General features: G+C 43.4%; 1 protein-coding gene across 2 annotated transcripts in view; it reads left to right on the top strand.

Moving 5' to 3' along the window:
• adka (adenosine kinase a) overlaps positions 1-27,105 on the top strand; it is a 154,358-nt gene that overhangs the window by 106,819 nt on the left and 20,434 nt on the right. For both annotated transcript variants that reach the window (XM_053502495.1, XM_053502497.1), the window contains exons 7-8: positions 13,516-13,686; positions 27,046-27,081. In XM_053502495.1, coding sequence (XP_053358470.1) covers positions 13,516-13,686; positions 27,046-27,081 — 207 coding nt within the window. The remainder of the gene's footprint in view (positions 1-13,515; positions 13,687-27,045; positions 27,082-27,105) is intronic.

The following is a 27,105-nucleotide window of genomic DNA, read 5'->3' as shown; positions in this document are numbered from 1 at the left end:
TGTACATCTATAATGTGCTCTCAAATTACTCTGTAATTTGTATGTGTGTGTGTGCACATGACATGAGGGTAGATTTTATTGTAAGCACTCCTGTCCTGCAGGATGAAGAAAGCCATGTCAGTTAAAGCCCCTCTTTGGACCTGTGTTGCCTTTAGAAAAATTGTGAGAAGTTCCTCTCTTCCTTCATGAAGTGATAAGGCCAGGTGCCTTGTAAGGATTACATTGGCTAAGCCCTTATCACCTCAGAAAACTCACTGCCTGCTTCAACGTGCCCTCCCTCCAAAATCAAGCGGAAATATTCCTCTTTTAAGTGCTCTTACTCTCATTGAAAGTTATTACTGGGCCAGAGGAGGACAGGTCTTTTTTCTTTTTTCTTCTTTTTTTTTACCCTCCTACCACTAGACGAGATTTTAATATTCAGAGTGGTGAGGATGGTCTCTCGAATGCTGTTACAAAGAAAAAAATAAAAATTAGCATCCCTTATTCTACTTTCTTTTGCTCTACTCTTAAGTGAATAGAGCAGGTTAACAATAGCACAGAGTTAATGGGGTAAGCAGCCTGCTTCAAAAGGAACAGGTGGAGCTATTATGCTGTATAATGAATGGGTGGAGCTAATCCTGCTATACAGGGAATGGGTGGAGCTAACCTGCTGTATAGTAAATGGGTGGAGCTAACCTGCTGTTTAGTAAATGGGTGGAGCTAACCTGCTGTTTAGTGAATGGGTGGAGTTAACCTGCTGTACAGTTAATGGGGTAAGCAGCCTGCTTCAAAAGGAACAGGTGGAGCTATTATGCTGTATAATGAATGGGTGGAGCTAACCTGCTTGTATAGTGAATGGGCGGAGCTAATCCTGCTATACAGGGAATGGGTGGAGCTAACCTGCTGTATAGTAAATGGGTGGAGCTAACCTGCTGTTTAGTAAATGGGTGGAGCTAACTTGTTTCAAAAGGAATGGGTGGAGCTATTATGCTGTATAATGAATAGGTGGAGCTAACATGCTTGTCTAGTGAATGAGGGAAGCTAACCTGCTGTACAATGGATGGGTGGAGCTAACCTGTGGTTTAGTGAATGGGTGGAGTTAACCTGCTGTACAGTGGATGGGTGGAGCTAACCTGCTTCAAAAGGAATGGGTGGAGCTATTATGCTGTATAATAAATGGGTGGAGCTAACCTGCTTGTATAGTGAATAGGTTGAGCTAACCTGCTTGTGTATTGAATGGGTGGAGCTAACCTGCTGTTAAGGGAATGGGTGGAGCTAACCTGCTGTTTAGGGAATGGGTGGAGTTAACCTGCTGTTTAGGGAATGGGTGGAGCTAACCTGCTGTTTAGGGAATGGGTGGAGCTAACCTGCTGTACAGTGAATAGGTTTAGCTAACCTGCTATGAAGTAAAGTGGAGTAAAATGTGGAGTAAAGTAATTAGTGAAGCTAACCTGCTGTAGAGTGAATGGATGGAGCTAACCTGCTATAAAATAAAGTCGAGTTAAATGAATGGGTGGAGCTAACCTGCTGTAGAGTGAATGGGTGGAGCTAGCCTGGTGTACAGTGAATGGGTGGAGCTAACCTGCCATAAAGTAAAGTGGAGTAAAGTGAATGGGTGGCGCTAACCTGCTGTATAGTGAATTGGTGGAGCTAACTTGGGATCAGCTGATGGGCTTGAAATAAGTAGTGTGTTTAATAATGTTTACAAACGGACTATATTAAGTTTTTTTATTTAAAAAATGTGATGAACAATAAGGTTTCAAGGATTCGGATCCATTGCAGTTGTATTTCTTCACCCTTTTTTTGGACCATTTATTTTTCCTGCACTCTGAGAGCAACTCCTTTTCTACATGTCCATCACACAGCTATGTTGAAAAGAATTGAGCTTTTTGAAGTTTCAGTGAGCACTCTATTAGGGTAGAAAGCAACGCTCTGCGCAGGCTGGAGTTTGTCCCTCATTAGGCTGTGCTTCCTGACAGTGTTTGCTGCTCTTCCACCATGATAATCAATCCTCTTTGTGGTGACCACTCCAAAGGTGCCCTCATTATCTGCCTCCATCCTATTGATTATGGTGATGAAGAATACATTGCCGTATTAGTCACACCAAGCGCTCTGTCTCTGTTCTGTGTCGTAGTCGTACAGTATGTACAAGTATTAGCGGGGTAGGAACCTGTTCGAGCAGAACAGCTTTCAGATTGAGTTTATAATCACCGAACACCAACTTGGAGGGAAGTGATGAAATTACGATCCTTTTATTTTTGAATATGCGAGGCTTTTGAAAGTGGGCCAGTTTCGAGCGTTTTGAGAAAGGTATAAAGATATCAAGTGTGAGGCGTTTAGACGGAAAGCTGCCTTTTAACTGCCCACCCGTTAAACTTAAAATGAAGATGGAAGAATCAATAAATTGTTTCATTTAGTTTGTAATATTTTTTCAGGGATTAGGGAGCAGTGGCGAGAAGTTAAATTTCACAGCTCCAGAATTGGATTGACAGGAATAGATGAGGAAATCGACTGACACCCCACCCCCTTACTCCTTCTCCCGTGCTTTCTGAAAGGCTTCACTAAATTTAAGCTTTCTCTGGATTTTGTACGTTGCTCAGCACAGATTGCCTTAAGTGGCTTAGGGCAATTGCAGTCGCTTGGTTGAGACACACAGAGAGGGAGAGAGAGAGGGCAGGAAGGGAAGAGAGCATTTAGCCATGCAATTACAGTCAGAGTGGCTCCATGAATCCTCTCTCTCCGTCCCTCCCTCACGCTCATTTGCTCTCACTTTCTTTCTCAGTTGGAGGATACTCATCCATGCTGTTACACAGAGTTAGCATACAGCACGGCTGACTTTCACCCAGCTGTTCCACCAATCAGAATCTGAAGCATGCTCACCTCTCCATGTGGCATCAAGACATGAAACCTTCCATATGCTCCTCTCATACTGGGTTTGCCAAATGTGGAACGTGTGTATGAATCTCCTGAAAAGCTGCTACACATATGTTGTCATTAAGACTTTTGAAAAGCGTCGGTTCCCTAGCCTTTTGACGGATAGATCCTTAAACGTACTTTTCGTTCGGAGTCGTAATCAGATGAGCGGATTGAAAAAAACGGATTGGCGTTGTTGTGTTCTCGACTCCGGCCTCGTGGGTGCTGTCCTCCAGAGATTCATGTCTGATGGCTCTAAGGGCAAACAGTCTCTCGCCTTGGCCACCACACTCTAATTACCATGGCCTTGGCAGATCAATCCCCGATCTATTTTTTTTTTCTCCTCCTGCCCCCACAGCACGATTTTGTCACTATGGCTGTGTGTCTTTCCATTAGCTCGCTCAATCATGGGCTGCTGATGAGATAGGGCGCGGTGTGCCTTTCTTATTGGCCCGGGTCCAAGGCCTGGCTAATATAATCCTCTCCATCGATTACATTCTGTTGACTTTCAGGAGATTTTTGTTGGGGAGTAATTAGGATCCTCCCATCCCCCAGCTGTTCGCCGGGAGCCGAGCGCGTCGATCCGCTCAAGCCTTTTCCCGTCCTGTAGCTCGAGCTCGTTCCGTTATGCTGTTGTGTTCCGTACAGTGCCGAGCCTGACATTTTCCTGAACTCTGTTTGAGAATTCGCATCTTAAAATAGTGAGGAATAATGAGAGCGTTCTGTGCCGACGTCCGTGTCCTAATTTGCGAATCCTGATTGTGCTGTAACCTTATTACTATTCTGACAGGAGTCAGCAGTCAAACGCTTCGGCATTAGGAAACGAGTAAATTAGAAAGTACAGCCTACAGATTGGCCCTTGCGAAGCTGTTCCGGGTGATAACAGCTTAAATATCGTTCCGATGAATTTTAATTGAAAGCGGCGTTGATCATCATTGCCTGTTATCACAATATTACAAGAGCTTCATTACATTTCCAAAACACCCTAGGTGGGAGAACAGGCGAGGACATGTTGCATAATTACATGCGTCTGTGAGCTGGTGGCGTGTGTTTTGAAAGGATAATTGCCCGAACGCCCCGACGAAGCCGCCGCAGTGGGTGCGGTGCCGCTAAGTTTTGCCACCCACTAAGAATGCGTAGGCCACCGTTTAATTCTCTCCCGTCTCTAATTTCTTACACGGCTTGTTTTAAAACCAGCCTTATTTACTCACTTGTCTGTCACACTCACCAAGCAGTTCAATCTGCAGTCCCTGCCCTGGCTCTGAAAGATGGCTCGAGCTCTGAGAGACTAGTGTAATCTTCCCATTGATCTCAATGAAGGAGCCGTGTACAGTTCGGGACAGTAAATAATCAGTGGTTCGAGGTGTTGTTCGAAATTCTGTCTGAGTTAGCAGAGTTTTTTTTTTTTTTAAAGAAAAAAAAAACCTATAACGCACGACTGCTTCTCTGTGCTTCCTCTTTTTTTTCGCTTTGACTTGTTGTCCTGGGATAACCTCCATCACCAGCGTTTTTTGGTGTTTGGACGTAGCCTGGCTGCAGTCTGCTTTTGTTTTATAGTCATCTTGGAGCTAGCCAGACCTAACATTAGCCCTCCGCTAATGTTTACATAATGGAAGTCGTGTTGGCGCGAGAAGCAGAGTCGATCAAAACACACTTCACCCAGCTTTGCTTAACCATTTAAGGAGCTTGACCTAGATTTAATAATGTCCGTTTAAGTAGTTTTCCCCAATATTAAGGAGTATGGAAAACATGATCTCTCTCTCTGTCTTTCTTTCTCTGTCTCTCTCTCTATCTGTCCCTCTGTCTCTCCCTCTGTCTTTCTTTCTGTCTCTTTCTCTCTGTCTCTCTCTCTCTCTCTCTATCTCTCCATCTGTCTCTTTCTCTCTCTCTCTCTCTCTGTCTTTTTTTCTCTGTCTCTTTCTCTGTCTATCTCTGTCTCTTTCTCTCTCTCTCTCTGTCTCTCTCGCTATCTCTCCCTCTGTATCTTTCTCGCTCTCTCTGTCTCTGTCTCTCTCTCTCTGTCTCTGTCTCTCTCTCTCTATCTCTGTCTCTCCCTCTGTCTCTCTTTCTCTCTCTCTGTCTCTCCCTCTGTGTCTCTCCCTCTGTCTTTCTCTCTTTCTCTGTCTCTCTCTCTCTGTCTCTGACTTGTTAAACCAGATAAATTTTTTTTGGTCCTTTGCATTCAGGCCAAAACTGGGTCATTCGCACTACCGTGCTTTCCTATGGAATGAGTTTAATTGCAACGGACGCTTAGATCCCCATGTAGAATATCCGTGTGTGTTTTTCGATTTGCATCTCTGGCTTCGCCTTTATGAATGACTGATGGCGTTATCGAACCCCCGTGCCCACACTAACTTCCATCATCAGGCGCTGACAGGAGTTGTGGTTGTTGATATTTACTTCAGGCTCTCTCTCTCCACAGGTGCAGTCAGATGATTATTTAAGCAGCCATGAATCATTAATGGCCCACTTTTGCATGCACTCTTATGTTTCGAAGGAGCGCCTTCCCAACGCTGGCTCTGCAGGATCTCGGAACGTGCTACGGCGCGGCTTCTGTTTCCCTGTTAAAACCTGACTGCAGATTCGAGTTTGACAGCCTCCACGCTGCACTAGATGTGTTTACGCATTTGTTTCCTGCAACGTTCGAATGGGGTTTGACAAGCTTGAAGAAAGCGTGTGTGTGTTTGTGTGTGTTTGTGCAGGATTAATAAGCTTAATGCTCCTTTGGAAAGGCTGAGACTTATGTAGAATATGTATCCACTTAATTCCGGTGGGTCTGCTACTGGGGACTTGGCTGAAGCTTGTGCAGTATTTGGCATGGCCGCCATTTGATCTCACCAGCGCAGGATGTCAATCAAATAAAAGAATACTCCAATGGTACACTTTAGTGATTATTTATCACAGTGGCATCGATTTCACCGGAGTCGCTAATTACTCGCCGGTTATTATGTGGCCTTTATTCCCGTAGATGTTTTTTTTTTTTTTGCCGCTCTGGAGTGACATCTCCGCCGCTATATAATCATTCCTTTTACGCTGTGCTGTATTAACAGTTTACACACATCTGCCTCTGTTTTCTAATGTTGACTGCAACATTGTCCCGACGTGGCATCTGTTTCCAAACTGATGTGCTAAGCAGACTGTGCGACTCATTGAGGCGAGCCTTCAACAGCGTTTTCAATTTACCTCTCAAACTCCTCCCATGCTGTGGAGCAGGATGGATGCGCGTGCTGCCGCGTCAGGTGCCTCTTTGTCTTGTCCAATGCATCAAGCCTCTCTTCTTCTTTCTTTTTTTTCCCCCTCTTTTTTTTTTTTTTTGGTCCCAACAGCAGGTGAAAATCTAATTATACCAGGATGACGAGAGGAGGTGAGCTGTTGCCATATTTTAGCAGCTCTTAATTGTGTGCTAAAGAATCTGTCTCGTGCGTTCGCTCCCATGCCGCGGCGCACGTCGGAAAAGCGTTGCTCTCGTCAAAAGTCAAAGAAAAACTCACCCTCTTTTGATTATGCTTGCGTCCCCTGCTAGGCTTAGTTATCACTTGTATATTATTCTTTGTCACGTTACGAGGCAGGAGGACATCCAGCGAAGAAAACACACAAACTGAGAGCTCGCATCTGTGCTGATTTAGACTATACCTTCTATATGTATTGTTTTTTTGTTTGTTTGTTTTTTTCAGCTTTAAACATTTTGTCCGGATGAAATCCTCCCTCCTGATCCTCCACCTCCTTGGCTTCCTTTGAGCTGATTTTTTTGGTAATTGAGCTCAACACGTTAGACAAGTCGGAGTTTAAGCCGCTGATCTCTCTGTCTGTACAGAAATGCAGCTCTTCTAATTACAGGAACCCCGGCGGACCCCCGTTAGAGCTGCGATGCCCATCACTGTTAACCTCATGATAGGGTTAATGCCTCAGGTTTGAGGCCCTCGTGCTCTCACCTTTTCCAGCAGCTAATGTGCTGCCGTGCCAGTGTAATTACGACCTGTCTTATGGTAGTGCAAATGAGCGCTGTGGGCCTGCCTCCCCCAAGCTGCAGAATAACACACTCCACCTGAAGTGCCAGAGCGGAGCCGAGTGGGTGAGGACGGATGGCTTTCCTTAATGGAACGCCGTGTATGTGTGTGTGTGTGTGTATGTGTGTGAGAGAGCAGCTAATCGCGTCACGCACTGCAGCCCAGATACATGTCAGCTTAATGGAAGCACTGATTATTTATTTATGGACATTATCGCTAAATTGCTGATTACATATTTTTCTAGTGTCTAATTTCTTTACACAGTCATTTTTAAGCTTGAGGAGTATGTCAGCTCTTCAGAAAAATTGATTTTCCTTTCCCCCTCCCCTTCCCTTTATGGCTATTAGAGATGAATATAATAGTCTCCCTCTCTCTGGAGGAGAGTGCTTAAGTCATCCGGTAGAAGAGGCGAGTGTGCCGTAACCTGCGCGTGCCGTCGTTCAGGATGGCCTGATTTCCTTTGAGGATTACACCGGATGACCCCGAGTGTAAACCCGACGTCGGTTATCACAGTTAGCATCAGCACCTCTTCCATCTATTGCTGTCATAGTCCTATCTCACCGAGCTGACATTCTCCTGTGAGATTTTCTGATATCTGGCAAACAGCTTCCAGTGAAAAAAGTTTGAGCAGCCTGCGCGCTCGTGATCCGGACGTTACAGTCCCGTGATAAAACCGACCTCTTAATCAGCTGCAGACTTTCCATTTGGCTTTAGATAGATACTTTTGTGTGTGTGTGTGTGTGTGTTTTGTGTTTTGGTTTTGCATGTTTTGTAAGCCCTATGGCTTGATTGTCAAATTTCAGGAATTTCACGAGCGACAGTGTCTTTTCAAGGACTTGAGCTTTCATGTCACAGACCCGGTGCTGTTAATCTGAGTGGCATTAGATAAGGCTCTGCAGAACATGTTTCTATAGACTGGTAAAGAGGAACCAGATGCCGCGTGGACTGCGAGGAGTCTGGCGCAGGGGTGAGCTCTGAACATCAAACAGATCCTCCGAGGCTCTGGTATGCCGAGTCCTGCTGCTCTTCTCTATTAAAATGGATTTATCATCTGTTTTATTGGGCTAATTGACTCTCTCGAAATGAAACCAAATGGAAAATATGCTCATGGGGAGAAAAGTAGTCTTTATATTTGATAAAGATTTTTTTTTTTAGTGCCCTTTTACTATTTAAGGAGTCTCCTAGCTATCATATCATAGCGTTACACAAGCCCATTTAACTGCCTGGTATCTCTCGATTATGGCGGGTGATTGACTCGGCCAGCAAGACTCCACTCTATAGCGATGTGTTTCTGTTTGTCGATGACAATCATCCACTCCAATCCAGTGAGGAAGGGGACTTCCAGCAGTGCATTACTCTTTAAGGATGGCCAGTACAATAGTCAGGTGTCGGGTCAGTGCAATCAGCCAGGAGCACGGCGTGTATCGATCCCTCCAGCAGCACTCTAACCCAGATAAAGGCGGCTTATGACAGCCGGCGAGAGAGAAAGAGGGAGAGGGCAGCTCTTCACAGCTCAGCCCGGGTCAGAGCGCAGAGGAACGGACCAGCAAAAACCTGTCAGCACATGAGCAAAGAGTGTTTAACACAGGGGTGGAGAGCGTTTAACACAGGCCTTTGAAGAGCTGGAATAAAACGGAAGCAGATGTCCGATGAATAGGACGGCTGTGTGTGTGCGAGCTAAAGTTTATTTATCTTAGGTGGATGGATTTATCGATGACTGACAGCGCACTGATTCGTTCTGTATACGTCATTTTCTCAAAATTATCTCAGGTGCTTTATCTTTTTTTTTTTTTTCCCCTCTTTTTTTTTTTTCTTTTTCCCTCCCCTGAAATTAACGTCCAGAGCAGCGTTTTTGAAAGTCTGAGTCTGGCTGTGGCAGTTCCAAAGCAGTGCTGGTGCTCTGAACTTCCCGCATTGCTTCCTTCATGCTTCCTCCCCACTAGCCTGTGAAGTGCCAGAGAAGCAAGTTAAGTCGAGCACACACAGGAAGAGGAGCGCGTGTCCATTAAAGCAGCCTCCTTCTGGCCAGCTCTCCAACTTCAAGCAGTGTAACATTAAAGTTACTATAATGCAGGGGGCCATTTTTCCCACCTGACGCTCGCACATCCAAGCCTAGGTGCGCTAATGATGGGAGAAGTACCGACACACACACACACACACATAAAGACAGACACACACCATTAGTTCAGCTCAGGCAGCCTTTAGAAGTCCCCTGCACCCCAGTGGGCCTCGTTCTGTCTAACCATCCTTATGTTTGTCTCTAGAGATCCATTTCTGCATGGTTCTGTGGCTGACGCTTTTCAGCTTACCAAAAAAAAAAAAAAAAAAACAGAAAAGCTTCCTCATAGCAGGCAAGCAGTAAAGATTTGCATCAGGCTCTGGACTTTGTCTCTGCAAATAGTCTGCCGTTGAGGGCAAAAGTTTATTTTATTTTATTTTATTTAACCTTTATTTAACCAGGGTAGTCACGCAGAGATAAAATCGCTTTTACACGCCAGCACCATAGTTACCACAGACAACATTCCCAACACAGGACATAACAGATCCCACTCTAAAACAGCACTGCAGGACGATTACACAGACCAGCTATTATACTGGAACACTTCCCTTAGAAGTCCAGTAGCTGCGAATCTGTTAATGACGTGACTTGCACAAATCTGTGTATGTTGCATTCGCAATCACTTTTGATTAAAAACAAATAAATGAAAAAGTGCATAGGTTTATGCATTCTTTGAACTTCGTTAGACAATCCCATGACCTTGTGCATGCTTCTCTTGATAATTTCCCCTTCATTTACTTTTTGATGGATGAGTTAGTCTTAAAAGAATCACTGGACGTGCCATATTCTGTCCATTTTTAATAATGGTTTTATAAGTGCTCTGGGAGATATTAAAAGTGTGGGATCTTTTTTAAAATAACTAAATGATCAGGTGAGACTGTAATTCCATACAGCTGAACTCTATTCAGCCCAATCTGTGACTTCTGATTGCAACTGGTGACGAGGCATCTGCTTGAATTTTCACAGGGTTAGGGGTGAATACTTACGAAATATCTACCAATATATATCAAAAATGTTTTGATTTTGTTTTTATTTTATTATAACAAAATTCCTTGTTTATTATGACCAAAGAAATATGGTTTGCAGCCAGGCATCACGTACACCATTAAAACAAACTAATAATAATTTTTTTCTTTTATATCTTGTTTCATTACTAGATTTAGTCTCTCAATAGCTGTATGAGTAAAAGAAAATCTAAAAAGTCATGTTTCCGTTCCTGGCATCCTTAAGGACGGAGGTCAAGGTGATAACCTTCAGAGAATTCTTTCATAACTCTTTTAACATTAAAAAAGCCGAACCTGCTCCACTTTCTTCACTTTAATGACAAGCTTGACCACCTAAACCAAGGGATCATATATTATACAATAAGTAAAAACAGATAAACTAATAAAATGAAGTCATAAGAATTTTGCACACTTTAGCAGAATTCATTTTTCTTAGGAAAGACAAAGATCTGTTTTTGACTTTTATGTCGATTTCTAACATAAAACGACCTTTCAGGGCCAAATTGTAACTCGTGACAAAAAGTGGAAAAGTTCTAGGTGTGTGATTACTCAGTTTTAAGTTTTAAGACTGCTTTTATTTCCCTATATAATCCCCTGCTACACTAATACACTTATGTCAGTGTTTAAATAATGTTTGGATACCAACCAGGTAGAAAGTTTCTCAGTACACCAGCCACGATCATACTGCTTCACGTCTGAAACGCTGGCCTCCCAGGAACTCCTTTAATGCCCCAATCATGTGGAAATGGCTTGGAGCGAGGTCAGGACTGCAGAGTTCAAATTCAAATTTTATTTGTCACATACACAGTACGATATGCAGTGAAATGCTTGTACGACTGCCGGTGACCTTAAAAAGAAAATAAAAACTATATATAAGGAATAAATATTGATAAAAAGAAATACGAAAGATGTAACTAGTAAAATAAACAAACTGTACAAATAAGGGCATAATAAAAATATTACGAAATATAGGAATATGGGGGATATATATATATATATAAATTTTAAAGTGGCAATGGCTGTGCAAATATGCATGAAAAGTGACTTATGAAAGTTTCATGTGCAGTGGTTTCAAATATGTAAATATGTATTGCATGAATGTGTCCATGGTTGTCCATGATTATCCAGTCAATGTCAATGTTTAAAAGATATTACTCCTGTGTGGTGGTGTGTTTGTGTGATTGAGAGACCTTATCGCCTGCGGGAAGAAGCTCCTCCTCAGTCTCTCTGTGTTGGCCTTCAGGGAGCGGAATCGCTTCCCAGATTGCAACAGAGAGAACAGTCCATTGTTGGGATGGCTGAGGTCCTTCACGGTCTTCCTGGCCTTGGTCCAGCACCGCTTGCTGTAGATGGAGTGCGGGTCAAGGAGCTCGATGCGGATGATGCGCTCAGCTGATCGCACCACCCTCTGTAGAGCTCGTCTGTCCTGCATGGTGCTGTTTCCTGTAATGTTTAAGCGGTGTTGGCCAATGATTGTGTGTACAGTTCCCATAGACATATCCGTCTCTTCCTCAACAAACTGTGCATCAGTTTTTAAGGATCAGGCGTTCCACTTGCTGGACTGCAGTGGGCTCTACCGCGTTCATGATGGTCATTTAGGAATGTACGGGTTTCTTTAACATTCGGGGAAATGTTAAAGACTTGACTTGAATGCCACTTATACTTGAAATGAGGGCTTTTACTGACTGATAAGCTTAGACTGTGTCATAATGTAAACCGTGTAAAAGGAAGCACTTTTGTGTCTGTCAGACAATTGCATCTTGCTCATGACTGCATGTTTTCAAGTTATAGTTAAATATGTTTAATGTCTTTTTTTAATAACCTTTTATTAACGCTGAATAGTTGGCTGACGTGTTTCCTTGCCCCGGCCGAGCTTTCCGGGCATGTACAGTACATCCTCGCAATCTCTTTGCCAAGGAGTATTTATAAGCCGTACTATCCTGTAGGTATCAGCACTGATAAATTTCCTTGACAGCTTTGTGGAAATCTTTAGCAGCATGCTTTATATTGCAGATTTGCGAGAGAAAATGAGGACGTTTTTGTTATGACTAACACTATAGATATTTCACATAATGTTCGCCCACTTAACGCGTTCTGTTGTAGGCCCTGCAGCCAGACGGCGCTTTTTGATTCCTCTGGTGAAGGGCGTAAAAAGCTGACACAGTCACAGTAAACACATGAAGGTCACTTCTCTCCTCTTTCCACTCTCAGCCACAAAAGCCTCATCTGTTTTAATGGAGTGTTCTCAGAGCGCCTGTGTTAGCCTGTGTAAAAGCACTAGTCTCTCCATGATGTACCCTTTGCTTATTCTCTCACTCGGCCTATTGTGTTCCCTCTCGCTGCTTTTTTTTTTCCCTTTTCTTTTTTTTTCTTTTTTTTTTTTTAAATCCTCCCCCTCCTTCTCTCTCCTATACAGTGCCTCTGAATTATTCCCAGTGCAAGATGAACTGTATCGAAGGTACAAGGCCAGTGTTTGGTTTCAGGTTTAAACGTGAAGGTGTTTCCTTACCTGCTTCGTATTCATTCTCACAATGGCCCGAGTAGACTCTCTTGTTTCTCAGTAAGAAGAGTCCAGACGAGACCTTTGTTTTCCACTTCATCAGATGCTAGCGTGCTTCCCCCCCTTTCTTCTTTCCCTCCTCCTAGAACAAGGGCTGGAGTGCAGCCATCTCTTTGCTCTCAGACGGCTCTCTTAAGGCCATGCTAAGCCACCGAGAGGGGAAATCGCTCCATGTGTTTGGACTAGCTCTCTTCTGCCTGAGTGCGGTTCTGATACAGTCGAGGTAATTCGGCGCGCTAAACAGTTTTCGTAGAGCTTCAATCCCGACAAAACAAACTGCTCTGTGTAAAAGTTAGTGATCTGTGCTGTGTCCTGTTGGCACAATCCCATCAAACACTGGACATTTTTTTTTCCCAAGCGCACCTGTTTTGTTTGCTTACACGTAGTGCTCTGTTTCTCCTCTCACTTCCATGACGCCAGGCTCTGGCCTAGGCCGTGAGCGTGGCGTGTAAGTGGTCTTCGGGGAGCATGGCGAAACGTGTCGGTTTTAAACTTGCCCAAGGTGCCCTCCTTTTTACTGGATTGTATCCGTGACCTCTGTGTGATCTCTGCTGCTTTAATTCCAGACTTTGTTTGTCATCATTCCTTCTTATCTCCTAATACGTTAATCCCATTTGTGCCCATTATGTTAAAATAAACCCTGTTTACTGCTTTCCGATGTAGACATTTTCCCACTCTATTGTTTTCTTGTACTTGGTGCTCTCTCTCTCTCTCTCTCTAGTTCACTTTCCTCCTTATCATTTCTCATGCAGATGGAGTGATAAGGAGGAAAATGAGCTCAGCACCTTACTCTTTTCACTTATTTCGCTCTCCAGATGAAAAAAAAAAACCCTCGTCGCTTTTAAAATTGATACTCGTGCAGCTCTGGAGTTTTGATTGGTTTATAAAAGAACCGCAAATCAAAGTTTATTATCCAAACAGTCATATACACCGTATCTTTTTCAATTCGACGGCCTAAAACTATTTTTATATTATTTTTCCTTTTTTATGCAGGGTTTCTTCTTGACCGTGTCCCTGGAGTCGATGCTGAAGGTGGCGAAGCATGTGTCTGAGAACAACAAGATCTTCAGCTTGAACCTGTCCGCTCCCTTTATCAGCGAGTTCTATAAGGATTCCCTAATGAAGATCATGCCCTACGTGGACGTCCTGTTCGGAAACGAGACGGTGAGTCAGCAGTCATTTCCAACCCCAAGACACTCCTTGGCAAAACAAAGATGAATTTTGAAATAAGTATGTTATGGGGGGGAAAAACATTTGTATCCTGTTTGAAACTTGTTAAAATGTACATTAGATGCTTATTCGTTTTTATAGGCTTAAAACATCTCTAATGGTTTACTTTTTGTTAGGTGTAGTGTCCGTAACCTTTTTTCAATTCAAATGTTTCAATAATCTTAATTGTCACTCAGATAAAATTTGGCCAGTTTAGATTTCACATGAAAAGATAGAAACTTGAAAAAGTATATTATTCTAAAATGAAAAATTGTTAAGATATTGCAACATTACACCAATTTTAGTATCAATACTCATGAAGAAATATAAATAATGTGTATTGTAAAATATTATAGTTTGAACTAAGACAGTATAAAATGGCCATATTTGGGTCATTCGATATATAACACATTTTCTGTTTCATATGTATAATGTAAAAAATATCAATTCCACCAACGCTGTGTTTTGGCCGACATGCTGTTTGGCAAAGCCACTCTTACAGAGAGCCCTGCGTCTCCGTTTAAATCTTCAGTCGTCTCTATGGTTTATTTAACATTACACAATGTCGTCTTTCTAATGTGAGTGTTTAGAGTAGCCAGGTTTTAAATGATACCTTGACAGGACCTCACCTTTTAATAAAAATACATGAACAAACCTTTAAGATAAGCTTCTTTACAAACTAAACAGAAAGTTTGACCTTTGTTGTAATAGAGAACAAGACATCGTGTGACCCGAGTCTGTTTAATCGTAGTCTCATTGTAATCTTACCTAGTGGGAGAACACTTAAGCTGCTGATTGTGTGCATGTCATAGCGTTAAACAGTAAAAAGGAACATGTGTGACTTCACGTTTCCCAGTAAGTGTGCGCTGATTAGAAGGGGAGTTTGTGTATACAGTTTAGCTCGGCCTGTGTGAAGGTGCCATCTTGGGGCTAGACATTCCACGATTCATCTTCTCGTATTTCATGATCTGCGAGTTCCTCTGTCTTCTGGGAGTCATCATGGTTCCGCAGCCGCAAGTGAGTGTGTCTGCCTGTGTGTGTGTGTGTGTCATAGCGCACTGTGACAGACAGGCAGAGTGGTAAATTGTGTTTGCGTCTGTACGACTGCTGTGCGTCAGGCCTGACAGGCTGAAACACCGCGGCTCGCTCTGGATCTCCTCTCAGCAGCACCGCGGTTCTTCGCTCGCTCGTCTGACACGCTAACGGCTGATTAGATATTAAACACCAGTATTCCTCCCAATCACCCAGCTCCCATTCGGGCTTCTCGTGGCAGGAACAGCTGTGGTAATCCATTTAAAACCAACATGGCCGCTGCCTCCCTTTTAGCTAAACTAATGAGATAATTAGTCGGCTACACGTACGGATCGGCGTAGCCCGTTAGAGCCTTCGTTTTCCGCGGTATTAACGCATTACTCTTGCGGGGTGTTTTGGCAGCTGGATCTTGTCTGCGTCTGAGAGATGGGCCTTTATCTGCGCTGGCGGTGTGGGCACAATGAGCTCCTCGCCTCCTTAACTGGCATGCGTGAAGTGTGTAATGTCCAGGGAGCAGCTCTGGCCTAATTGAGTCCTTTCCTGCTCCACGACATAAACCAGAGAAAGTGAAACGTTTCAGGAAATGTAATGGCCTCCAGTTAGGTTAATTAAGCAAGCGAACACAGAGCGGCCTGAGCCGAAACCAGATGGCGTTCACAAATAACACCATACACATGCTTACCATAGCGGGCACGCTCGCGCGCATACAGACGCACACAATCGCAAAACAATTTGCCCTCCATTTGCCAGCACACATGATAAAATTCAACAGTGTGAATTGTCATTACAGATGAATTTGTGCAGTCGAGGGCTCAGACAATGTAGAAAAATGTCACGATTAATTGGAACAGAATGAATAACCCTGACTGATGTAGTGTAAAGCAGTGATTAACTCCAGCGCAGAGCTCGGATTGTTTTAAATAACAGGGGAGTTAAAGCTATGATTGCTGGGAGGTTGCGAAATGATTGAAATCGCTCCGTTGCTTCTTATGAGACAGCGTGCAAGATAGAGACAGAAAGATGAGGACAGAGAGAGAGAGAGCCTGAGAGAGCTTGCTCATTGTGCAGATCTGCCCAAAGGCCTTTTCCCAAAGACCTCCGCTGCCCGTCCAGCCCTGACATGAATAATATTATTGAGCTCCCCGATGGTCCAGACCAAAGGGGAAATTGGACGGATGCTTTTTTGACATTTGCCAGGACAAAGGCTTGGCGACGTGCAGATAAACTTGCGGGACTCTGTTACGCAATCCGTGCGTATACGTGTCGATGTTGCCTGTGTTATTTACATTAGTTACAATCGAGTTACTGATTGCGAACACAATCTCGTGCAAACAACTTTGGCGCTTGCATCTTGCGTGCGTGAGTATTTATGCGCGCGCACCCGTGTGGTTGCAGCGGCGACATAGCTCATGCTTCAGTGGGCGAGTGTCTTCCCTTCCTGTTTGCATCTGCATGACAGGCAGGTCGTGAAAGAAGCCTGAGGCAGTGAGAGATTCGCATGACACTAGGCCTGCATCCCACAACCGATTTCGCCCCTGACGCACGCACGCACACACACACACGCACACATAGACATACACACACACATGCTTGAAAACAGATGTCAAGTGCCACAGAGCTCACTGACATTCAAACAGGTTCTGAGCCTCCACAAGCTCCACAAGATTCTCCTGCAAACTTTTAAAGCATTTCATTCTATTTTGCAAGAGAGATGAATATTGTGGACCGCTGAGACAGAGAGGGAGAGAGAGAGAGAGAAATGGATGGAAGAAAGGAGGGAGGGAGGGAGAGAAGGAAGGAAGTTGAGAATGAAGGGGGTAAGGTAATTAAAAAAAACGCATAAGAGAAGATGCTGTCAAGGGAACTTGAGTGCAGGCTGTACACTCAAGTAGTCTCCCATGGCATCACCCACAGCACTCAATTAAAGCCTGACTATCTGCATACGCCTCCTGTGGAACGGCCGCCAAGGCGACATTGTGAGAGACACAATTAGACTTGTTAGAGAGAGGGATTTACTTTCCTGACTGCATGCACTGGTTGTCAGCGCCGTTCCTGATTTGGGCTGGTTCTCAGGAAAAAAAAAAACAAGCTCAGATTTGTTTGTTAATGCAGCACTTTTGTCATTTTGACTGAAGGCACGGATATACACTCCGGAACACGAGACCTCGAGCAAAAAAATCTACGAATCAAATTTTAACGAACACTCTCAAATTTTTGCAGAAATTGCTCGTTTTTGTTTTTTGATTTTCTTGACCTGCATGGTGTACATACAGTATATTGTAGGTTGCCATGCCCTGATAATCATTCGGGAGTTACACCATTACTGCATGTTTGTGTAGGTTACATAAGGCTGGTATTACAGCTTGAGGTTTTAGTTTCTTTCTCCTTGGTATTGACAGAAATATATATAGCTTGGAAATCTTTTAAGGAAGTAAATGTATTGAAGCGAGCAGATGCTTCTAATAAGTTCTCTCTTGGTATTGTTTGGAAAGATGTCGTAAATATCAAATCACACTTATCTTATCCGACTGATGTACGCCCGGGATGTGCGCAGTGTAAAGTGGAACAAGGTTGCTGAGACCCTGCACAGGTATCAGATTGACAGATTTCCCCTATTCTCATACTAGGAGCATGTGTTTTTGACTGCCGCGCCCAGGTCTTGCATGTAAACATAGAAAACACAACCTGTTTTAAGGTATGTCATCATCATTCCTGCGATATTTCGCATAACTCGCAAAATAAAAAAAGAAATAATTGGTTTCAGAGCACGGGACTGTTTATTATGACTGGATGAATATCAAGTTAGTAGCAATAATCCGCAGTTATTAAAAGGTCAGGCACCGGATCAATCAGCACGTCCATAGCAGAGACATATAAATGATTTTAACGGTCTGGTCGAACTATAGACGTTTATGGCTGTAAAAGGTTTTAAGAGCTAGTCGAATGATCCAGAAGGTTTCCTTTCGAGTCTGGATCTTCCGAAGGTTTTCTTCTTGATGAGTTTCTCTGTCACCATCATCTCTGGTTTGCTTGTGATGCGGTGGTGGTCAAAAGTATTGGAACGACAGTAAAATTCAATGTTTAAATTACATTCAAATTTTTTTACACAATGAAATTCCAAGGTGAAAATTCCTTTATCCTTCAAAACCTGCTGGATCTGGCTGGGCACAGAGACAAAAATGCGCTGGTGCGACTCGTTCGGTCCATGACTGCCTGATTGCTTCCTGAAGACCATGTTACAGAAATTTACCAAAGAAGTTCGCAATTCTCTTTTTTTTTATATATTTTTGTGCAGACGTGGACACGGCGGCTTCAGAAAGTAGAAGTCCTGCCACATATTTGTTCCATGCAATAACTAAAGCAGCTGATTCTAATTAGCACAACTCTTCAGCCAGATAGCCTCAAACTAATTAGTGACATCAACTGTTTTGTGACAACTATAATATATGGCATATGTTGTCTTAATACTTTTGGTCACTGTAGATTAACATCTTGGTGCGGGTTTCTGTAAGCTGTTCTGTGACAGTATCGGTCATTAAAAGCACTATAAAAGTACAATGAAATGTTAAGATGCTTTCAATATAATGTTGCATTTGACTGGATTTCATAATCCATCATTTGAGACGTCTGAAAAGATTTAACTTTAGATCAATACACATAGACACATTAGCTAGTTAAATCCATATCACTGATCACACAATTAACTGTTTTTGAGGGAGGAAATGTCAGCTGGCTAGCTTGTGGCTAACGAACACACACACATTTCTTTGGAGGCATTGTTTTTTTTTCCTCAGAAATTCCACTAGCAAGTTTAGTCAGTTTAAGCAATAATCATGCGAGAGCGAGTGCTTTTGTGCTGGTGATGCAGTCGTCCAACCGAAAGCATCACAGCCGTGCTGATATCTAGCGCGACAGCACGGCCTCGAGTATGATACTGCTTTTATACAACAGTTCCACAAAGACCATTTATTGTCAACCGATAATAATTACATTAATGACAGTTAGCTACTGGCGGTGAGTGTAATTAACAGGTATGAAAGTGTTTTTAAATTCTTACCAGTACTATGTAGCCAAAAAGTGAGGGGGGTAAAATAAGGAGGTGCTGGACAGCCCTGTAAATCTGTTTCTCTTACATTTCCACTTATTGCGTTGTAGAATATCTTTTGATTACGGGTTAGAAGAGGATTTGGGAATCAGCCTCGTCATGTAGCTGCTCTCTCCTCAGTATGGTGGACCATTCTGATCTACTTTCACCTGTCATGCGACTGTCTTTTTGTGTAATTAATGGTTATGTTTACATTTAGGCGTTTAGCGGACACCCTTATCCAGACCGACTTACATTCTCATCTCAGGGCAGTTGAGGGTTAAGGGCCTTGCTCAAGGGCCCTACAGAAACAACATAGCGGTCATGGGATTTGAACCTTAGGCTCATGCCTTAATTAAACACTTAGCACACTTGTAGTGAAGAGTGATATATGTACAGTAGTACATCCCAGTGCTGGTATCACCACTTTTCGATAGTCCAATCTGATTACTCAGCCGGACTCACTCATCGTCTATATCGCTTTATTCTGTATTCAGGGTCACGGGGGGCCAGGAGCCTATGTCAGGAGACTTAAGGCACAAGGCGGTGTACACCCTGGACAGGGTGCCAATCCATCACAGGGCACACACACTCATTCACACATCACAGGCAATTTAGGAACGTCAATTATCCTGACCTACATGTGTTTAGACAGGGAGGAAACCAGAGTACCTGAAGAAAACCCACCAAGCACGGGGAGAACACAAAGATGGGAATCGAACCCCGACCCTGGAGGTGCAAGGCAACAGTGCTAACCACTACACCACCGTGCCGCCCAGTCGGAATTAACTGTTGTATAATAGAGAATAACATACAGTACAGATGATTTCGAAGTGACCTGAGGGCATTATTTAAAAATTATCAAGAATAATAATATAAGAATATGCTCTAGATCAAATCTTAAAGCGTACAGTTAGTTAATAGTTTTTAAAAAATTGGTGATTGCAGTATTTTAAATAACAGTTTTATTTGATTTCAATTGTCATAAAAGATGTGAAATACCGAGTAACAAAATGCAATAATAATAAAACAGCCTGCGATGCCCAGTATAATGGTGTTTATATTATGCAATAGGGAGCTGTAATAATATAAATGTAATGCATAAAATAAGAAGTTTACACCAAAGAAAATGTCAAGACCACACACTGTTCATGTAGCAACATGAACGCCTCTAGATTGCCATTTCAGACAATGCTTGATAGATTTGAGATTTGAGGTTTGTCAGAGCGCAGTTCTTAGACCTCGGAGGAATAGTCGTTGGTTTGTGTGTTGCTGTGGCGTTCCAGTCGGGTTTGTGCTGGGAAAGTTCACCTAACAACTATAATCTGAGTGATCAGGGTGCTCAGGAGCTTTTGCCCAGAATATCCTTCAGCACAAGCCACAGAAGCCATTTTCCACCGAGGGAGGTGGACACAGAGGTCCGGGGCCCTGAGACACACACACATATACACACACACACACACTTCCTCACACACACAAACGTGCTCACTCACACACGCCGCCTTCGGCCTGCGTGTGCGGCAGCACAGTAATGATGGATGGAAGAGAAGACCCGGCACTGAGGGCAGATCGATAGCTGCCACCGTGGCCGGTGTATTTCTTTCACAGCATCTGAGTGCAGGATGTCAGCTTGTTGTTGCCAGTATGATTTCGAGGAGTTTAACAGCAGCATGCTCTGCTGCACTATATATCTGCCAGCTTGACTTTTGGCAGCTCTCATGGGGGGGAACGTGCACTCGGGCTACATCCCTGATGGAATTGTGAAACGATCACATATTGAGATTATTGATGTTTTGATTTAAGTTCAGTCTATGAGACTGGATCTGTTTGCATGTTATTTACATTAACTTATATTTAGCGTTTTCATAGTTAGTGTAATTATCAGCTCTATCTCTATGAAGTGCAATATTGTACTTACACACACACACACACTCGCAGAGTCATGCACACTTGAACAAACACGCAGTCACATGTCCATGCTGTCACCCGTATCTCGTGTCATGGAACAAGGGGAGGACTGATGCGTCTCCTGGGAGGTACCTGTCATTTCTCTAATGAGATCATCATTCCCAAAGCCTGTCTGAGTCTCCTGCTGCACTCACCTGTCATACATGACCAGAGAATTCACCAAATCCAAGCAACTCAAAGCTTCTTTTTTTTTAACACACATGAGCTACTTGTAGACAAAGTAATACAAAATCAAAGAACAACCTGAAGCACCGTGTCCGCTTAGAAATATCTGTCGACTCCAAAACACAGTCAGAACAAACATAAGCTGGTTTTACTGAGAGAACAGGAAATTGGACGCAGAGCACTTATGAGTGTTTTTATTTTCCAGTAAAAAATTTGTGACATGAGCGTTTTTTTTATCTCCTCCATATGTAGATGGTTCTGTTTGTAGGGATGTCAAACACTCTTATAAAGAGGAAAAAAAGTTTAATCTAAAACCCTAAAGGCTTTTTTTGTTGAGTGTTCCAAGTACCACTAATAATCCCTAACTGTACAAAGAACCATTTTTCAAAAGTGAAAGTGTTAAAATAGTTATGAGAGATGAATAGTATTTTGTACTTGCTCATGACTAATCATGTATTATTCTTACATTCGACCCCGAAATCTGAATCTCGTTTATGTCTGATGTTTAGAACCGTTTGATGGTGTTGACGTGGCCAACAGTTATAGACCGTTTGGGATTTATGATATTGTAAAACGCCAAAAGACACTGGACAGTGCAGACTGAGTGAAAAGGACCAGCATCTACAGTCATGTACGTCACACTTAAAGCCCTGGTATACATTGTTCGTCTGACTTCTACAAACAATAACCCTGGAGAAAATGGATTTTCTGTGGAGGCTTCGCTCGCTGTGTTTTGTGCATGGCAGTTGGGCAAACACTATGCAACCAAGCCTGTGACTGATTGTTTCCAACAAGGTGTGCCCAAGCTGATTCGTTGCAAGTGTGCAAGTGTCGGTTTCACCAGATAAGAAGCTCTCACAGTTACTTGGGTTTTTAGATTTGGGTATACTTACATTGATTTCTGAACTATCACATTCATCCATAGTTCTTCAACCGTTCCTCTTCATGTAGTCAGCCAGCTGTAGTGCTGAAGAACTCATGCGTTCCTGCGTATACTTTCTGGTCAAAACAACTAAGGATATTTTAAATAAATAAAATTTACTTACGAACTAAGTATTAGATTAATGAAATTAGGAGCATTTCCACATACAATGTAATGAGAACACGCAGGATTGGGTTAAACAGCTGCCACAACACAACTACTTGTTAGTGGGACTGAATGGGGGGGGGATTTCTTCAGTTTGCTAGAGAGCATAAACATTGGACTTTCGAGTAATGGAAAAGATCATGATGAGTGTGATGGGTTCAGACTGACCCTGTTTCAGTGCAATGGTGCATCAGGGTTAGAAGCAAAGCATCATGCATGGTGCTCATTTGGGTGGGCGGGGTTAGCTCAGAAGTTAATGCAGTGGACTCCTGATCGGAATGTCCCAGGTTCAAAACCCCAGCACCACCAATTTTCCACGGCTGCAGTTGTTCTGAACTTCCACAGCTCAGATGTTAAAAAAATAATAATAGTAATAATAATAATTAAAATATCTAATTTGATAAACAATGTCATTTGCTCTGGATAAATGTAATTTTCTAAGGGCATCTGCCAAATGCAGTCATTTTAAATGCTTGCTGTACAATTCTCTGGAGGAAGTGTTATGATCTGGGGTTGCTTCAGTTGGTGAGGTCTCAACTCAGCAACATTATGTGGCAATAAAATGAAGTAAAAAAAATATGTAAAAAATAATGTGCAATAATTAACCACTGTTGATCGTGCAATAGCTGAATGTGTGTGTGGGTGGACGGGTGTTTGTGTGTATTTTTTCATAAAGCTTATTTGTTATTTATTTGAGGCGTACTGTACTTGTTGCAAAACGTTTCTATCCTATTCTAAGACAGCTGACGATCCGAATGGTATGAACGATCAGGATCGCCCAGTGATGTATTTTCTTCTTCCCCGATGGACTCTGAAATGTGAAAGAGTGGTCCAGGAAGCATGTGGCCTGGACACCACACTGTGTGCTCTAATCAAAGCTGCGAAATCGTAGTGCGCAGCTTTTTAGAATGCTTTGTAATCTTCCAGTAGCTACTCTTTTAAAAATGAGAAAAAAAAGACTTTCCAGTTTTCACCGTTATCACAACATGCACAACGACAAGAAGTTGCCGGATCAATCATTCATGTTGACAGCCTCAAGTGTTGGAGATATTACACTGTTACAAATGAATGTGTTAAGTTTACCTGATTCCGAGCAGCTACGGTGTGTTGCGTCTTGCCTGTGTCTTCGACTGGCCCTGCAACTCAGCACGTTCTCCTGTGAATATGTGCATTTAGCTCCACTATATTTACACACGGCCATTAGTCGGTTTATTTATCATGCCAGAGCCGCAGCTGGAGTCTGGAGCCCACAAACTTGTTTACATGCAGACGTACATTTGGGTGATGGGCGCAGGGACAATGGCAGGCTTTGAAAGTGATCAGAACATACCGTGGTGCGGTAATAAGGCTGTCATTGAGAGCGATGTCACATGTGCTGAAGTGGAAATGTTTTCTCTCGCGCACTCTCTCACTCGTTCTCTCCTCAATACAGGACAGGAGAGACAGCAGTCAGCGCCCATGATTCTGGTAATGATATCATTACGGCGAGCAATTGCTTCTCATGCATTGTTTAACAAAGGCACGTTTGAAGTGCTCCGCTCAAACCCCAGACTGAGCTTTCACATGCTGCCAGTACACTGCGAGTGGAACCAAAATGAGGGGAAGGAGATCAAGGGGAAACACCTTCTATTTTTTTCTTCTTCATGGGCTCTTCACTCTTTTTATCCTTAAAAAATAGAAAGAAGAATTAACATCTCAAAATGACAGCTAGGTAAAAGGCCAAGGGGCTTGTTTTTCTCCTCTTTTTTTTTTTTTTTTTTGGAGTGGACACTCCTCTCTTCACACACAGTTCATGCAGCCAGGATGTTTTGATGACCTCATTATTGCGGCTGTCGCTCTGCACAGAGCGTTTCCTTTAAGAGCCTGCCCTGTGGATATTTCCTTTCTCTTCTAACTGTGGAACACGGCAGTTGTGCGCACGGCGAAGGGACTGGAGCGGTTAGCCGCGGAGAAGCGCGGCGGAAAAAAATCAAGAGCGATTTTTCTCGCGCTGGCTACCTGCCATTAATAACCTCATCAAAATACAACATCCATCAGGAGCCGATCCCAAATGAGCGCTAACAAACACTCGAGTGCCTTCAGGGGTGTACAGTACAATACATTAAGCACCTCTAATGAAAGAGGCTCTTGTGTGGAAATGAGACCGAATGCACCGTTAGTGGTTTCAGGTTGTCGCGGTGGGTTCGGTTCATTCGATTAGCCATTGATCTGGTCCTATTTAACGCTTTGTTAGTGCCAGTGTTTTTTGTTTTTTTTCTTCGTTACGTCACGATTTACATAAGACGTGGACGACAGGGTCCACTAGCGAGCTAGTCTTAAGTGGTAATTGCAGGAAGCAGTGGTAAATAAAGGATTAAAGGGTTTAAATAAATTTCTCCTGAAAAGCTCTTTGCAGCAAACATCTCTCTTGTGCCTTCTCCCTCTCTCTCTCTCTCTCTCTCTCTCTCTCTCTCTCTCTCTGTCTCTTTCTTTGGCTCGCTGTTGTTTGTCGCCCGTCACGCTCCACTTGGCCTGCTGCATTCTCAGGGGAGTACCTTAACACCTCAGCAGTGCTTGCTTTCTTCCCCTAATCTTTCTTTTCCCCTGCCCAGGTTACTGTATCGATATCCATCTGCCGGCCTTCTCTAAAGGCCCGTGGCCCTGCACTGACTCGTATCGATGTGTGTGCGAATTGCAGGCTGCGATTATGAAATTACGCCTCAATCGCCCTCATCTGTAACCTACAATGCTACCTTTGTTTGGCTGCTGCATCGGTGTTCGTGGTATCCTGGCAGTCCTAATCCGCCACATACAGTAACAACGTGAGGAATGAGATCTGCCGGAAAACCTGCCGAGTTGTTTTTTTGCAGAGGGCCGATGAGTTGAGAGATGAGTCCTCTCCCTTCGGCTTTAAAATCCTGGGTTTGTTTGGACCGGCCTGCACTTCTACTCGGGTCTTGCCAAGTGTAAGTGCTGTAACTAACCCTGAACCCGTAAAAACTGACCAAACAACTCCTCCGTCCTTCGTGTCGGCCATTTCAGTCAGCGTCTTTCTTTTTTCTTTTTTTTTCTTCATTGCTTTCTTTTTAAGTGAAACAACTGATGGAACGGACGTGATTGATATCTAGGTATTTTCCACCGCCTGGCACCTTCAGAGCCCCGTGTCAGACCTGGCCGGTTGTAGAAGTGGCCTAACCCTGTCTGCCTAATGCTAGTTTATCCTGTTCAGTGGCTACAGACGCACTCCCTTAGCGATCATTCTTCATTAAACCCCAATCTCTCTCTCTCTCTCTCTCTCTCTCTCTCACCCTTTCTCTCTGGCTCTGGTTTCACACATCTTTGTTCTTTCCCTTTTTTCTCTAGACCTTTCCCATGAGCCATAAATTACAGAGGGTGGAGAAGGTCTCGTAAGCTTTTTTACCACCAAGTGCAACTCGTGCGAGTCATCCGAAAGGAAATAAGGAAACATTTCGCGAAGCCGTGATGAATGCGCAGCGTTGATTCTCATGCTTGAACCCTGAGTCACCGTGGACGCAAATAATCAGCACGGCTTTCTGAACAGGGGGAAAGAAACTGCGTTTTTTCTTTGTTTTCTCCAATAATGAATCGCTCGTTGAAGCCGCGCACGAGGAATCTTCTTGCTGGTCTAATCACCGATTTGTCCTTTTGTCCTCCGTTACATAATCATGAGCCTCATAACTCTTAAGGCACGTGCGAAGCGGCACGGGCACGTGTCGAGCGTTCATCACGCGGATGGTTTAGCACTTTGACTATCTTGACCAGTCAAGAGTGTCTGTTCCAATTTTTTCCCAAAGGCGGAGGCCGAATTGCTACCCGTTTCCCGAAGTTAATCTTGAAATAATATTGTTTAATCACTTTTAATAAAACGTGCCTCACCCCGGCGTGCCTGTTAGCCGCCCGATTAGATCATTGAGCTGTAACTGGTGCCATGAAACTTGGGAGTTTTTTTCTCAGGTTTTTGATACAAATTGTAGACCCACTGGAACTTTGATGTGTTCAACCTCTAAGCCACACACACGCACACACGCGTCCAGAGACACAAAGTGCGCCCACATGTGCAGCTTTATAACCCTGAACCTACTCTTGAAGCCTGGAACTGGAACCAAACACAAACAAGTGAAAATGTCACACGAGGATATTGTTTACATAGCACTCTGAGGATTCAGTCCTCGTCTTAGATATGAAGTCTTTCATTATTCTCCATACATGTGTCAGATGTGTGTGCGTGCACGTCTATACGTGTGTGAGGAGTAGATTAATGGACCCATCTTGTGTTTATTATCCAGTGTTAGTGACAGACAGACAGACTGCGTGTAGCCCTGCTGGGACCCTCTGCCCTTCCAGACATGTAGCTGGATCCCCGACCCCCCCTAAACCCCCCACCTCCTCTCCATCTTTTAAAGATCCAGAATGTTCCAACTGCTCCCTGGGGTCATACAGCCGAGCAAAGGGCATGACCTAGCGCGCACATAATTGGCTTTATTTCTCCATCACATCACAGCGCCGCTTTATTGCTTTTATTGTTCGGGATCAAGTGCGAATATCCTTCTTTCAGATGCCGCTCGTGATATCCTGAACGATTAATTAGATTTTCATTTATTCATTTGGCACAGACGCTTTTAATCAAGGTCTACGTCTAGCAGGCTTGGTCGCAGAATTTTAGCGCGTGTGTGTGTCCACTGTGATGTTTTTTTATTTATTTATTTGTTTTTATTCATTTTTGATATATATATTTTTTTAATGTAGTCATATCGCTGCTTATGTAAAGACAGTGGATCGCTTTGAAATTGGATCTTCGCTCCACGTATCTTTCTTTTCTTTATGAGGGCGTAAAAATGTGAACAGTGTACCGAGGCGAGCGGGCTTTGGAGACGGGAGTGTGTGGGCTAAGTGAAATGCTATCACTGCGGCGGTGTGTAATTAAGCGTGCGTGTGTGTGTCTGTGTGTGCGTGCGTGTGTGTGTTTCTTGTTTTGCAGGAGGCTGCCACGTTCGCGCGCGAGCAAGGCTTCGAGGTGAGTGGACATCGGCTCACATGC

Source organism: Clarias gariepinus, chromosome 8, assembly GCF_024256425.1.
Source record: "Clarias gariepinus isolate MV-2021 ecotype Netherlands chromosome 8, CGAR_prim_01v2, whole genome shotgun sequence".
NCBI lineage: Eukaryota > Metazoa > Chordata > Actinopteri > Siluriformes > Clariidae > Clarias > Clarias gariepinus.
The sequence above is the reverse complement of the archived record's forward strand: the minus strand, read 5'-3'. Positions and strand labels throughout refer to the sequence as shown.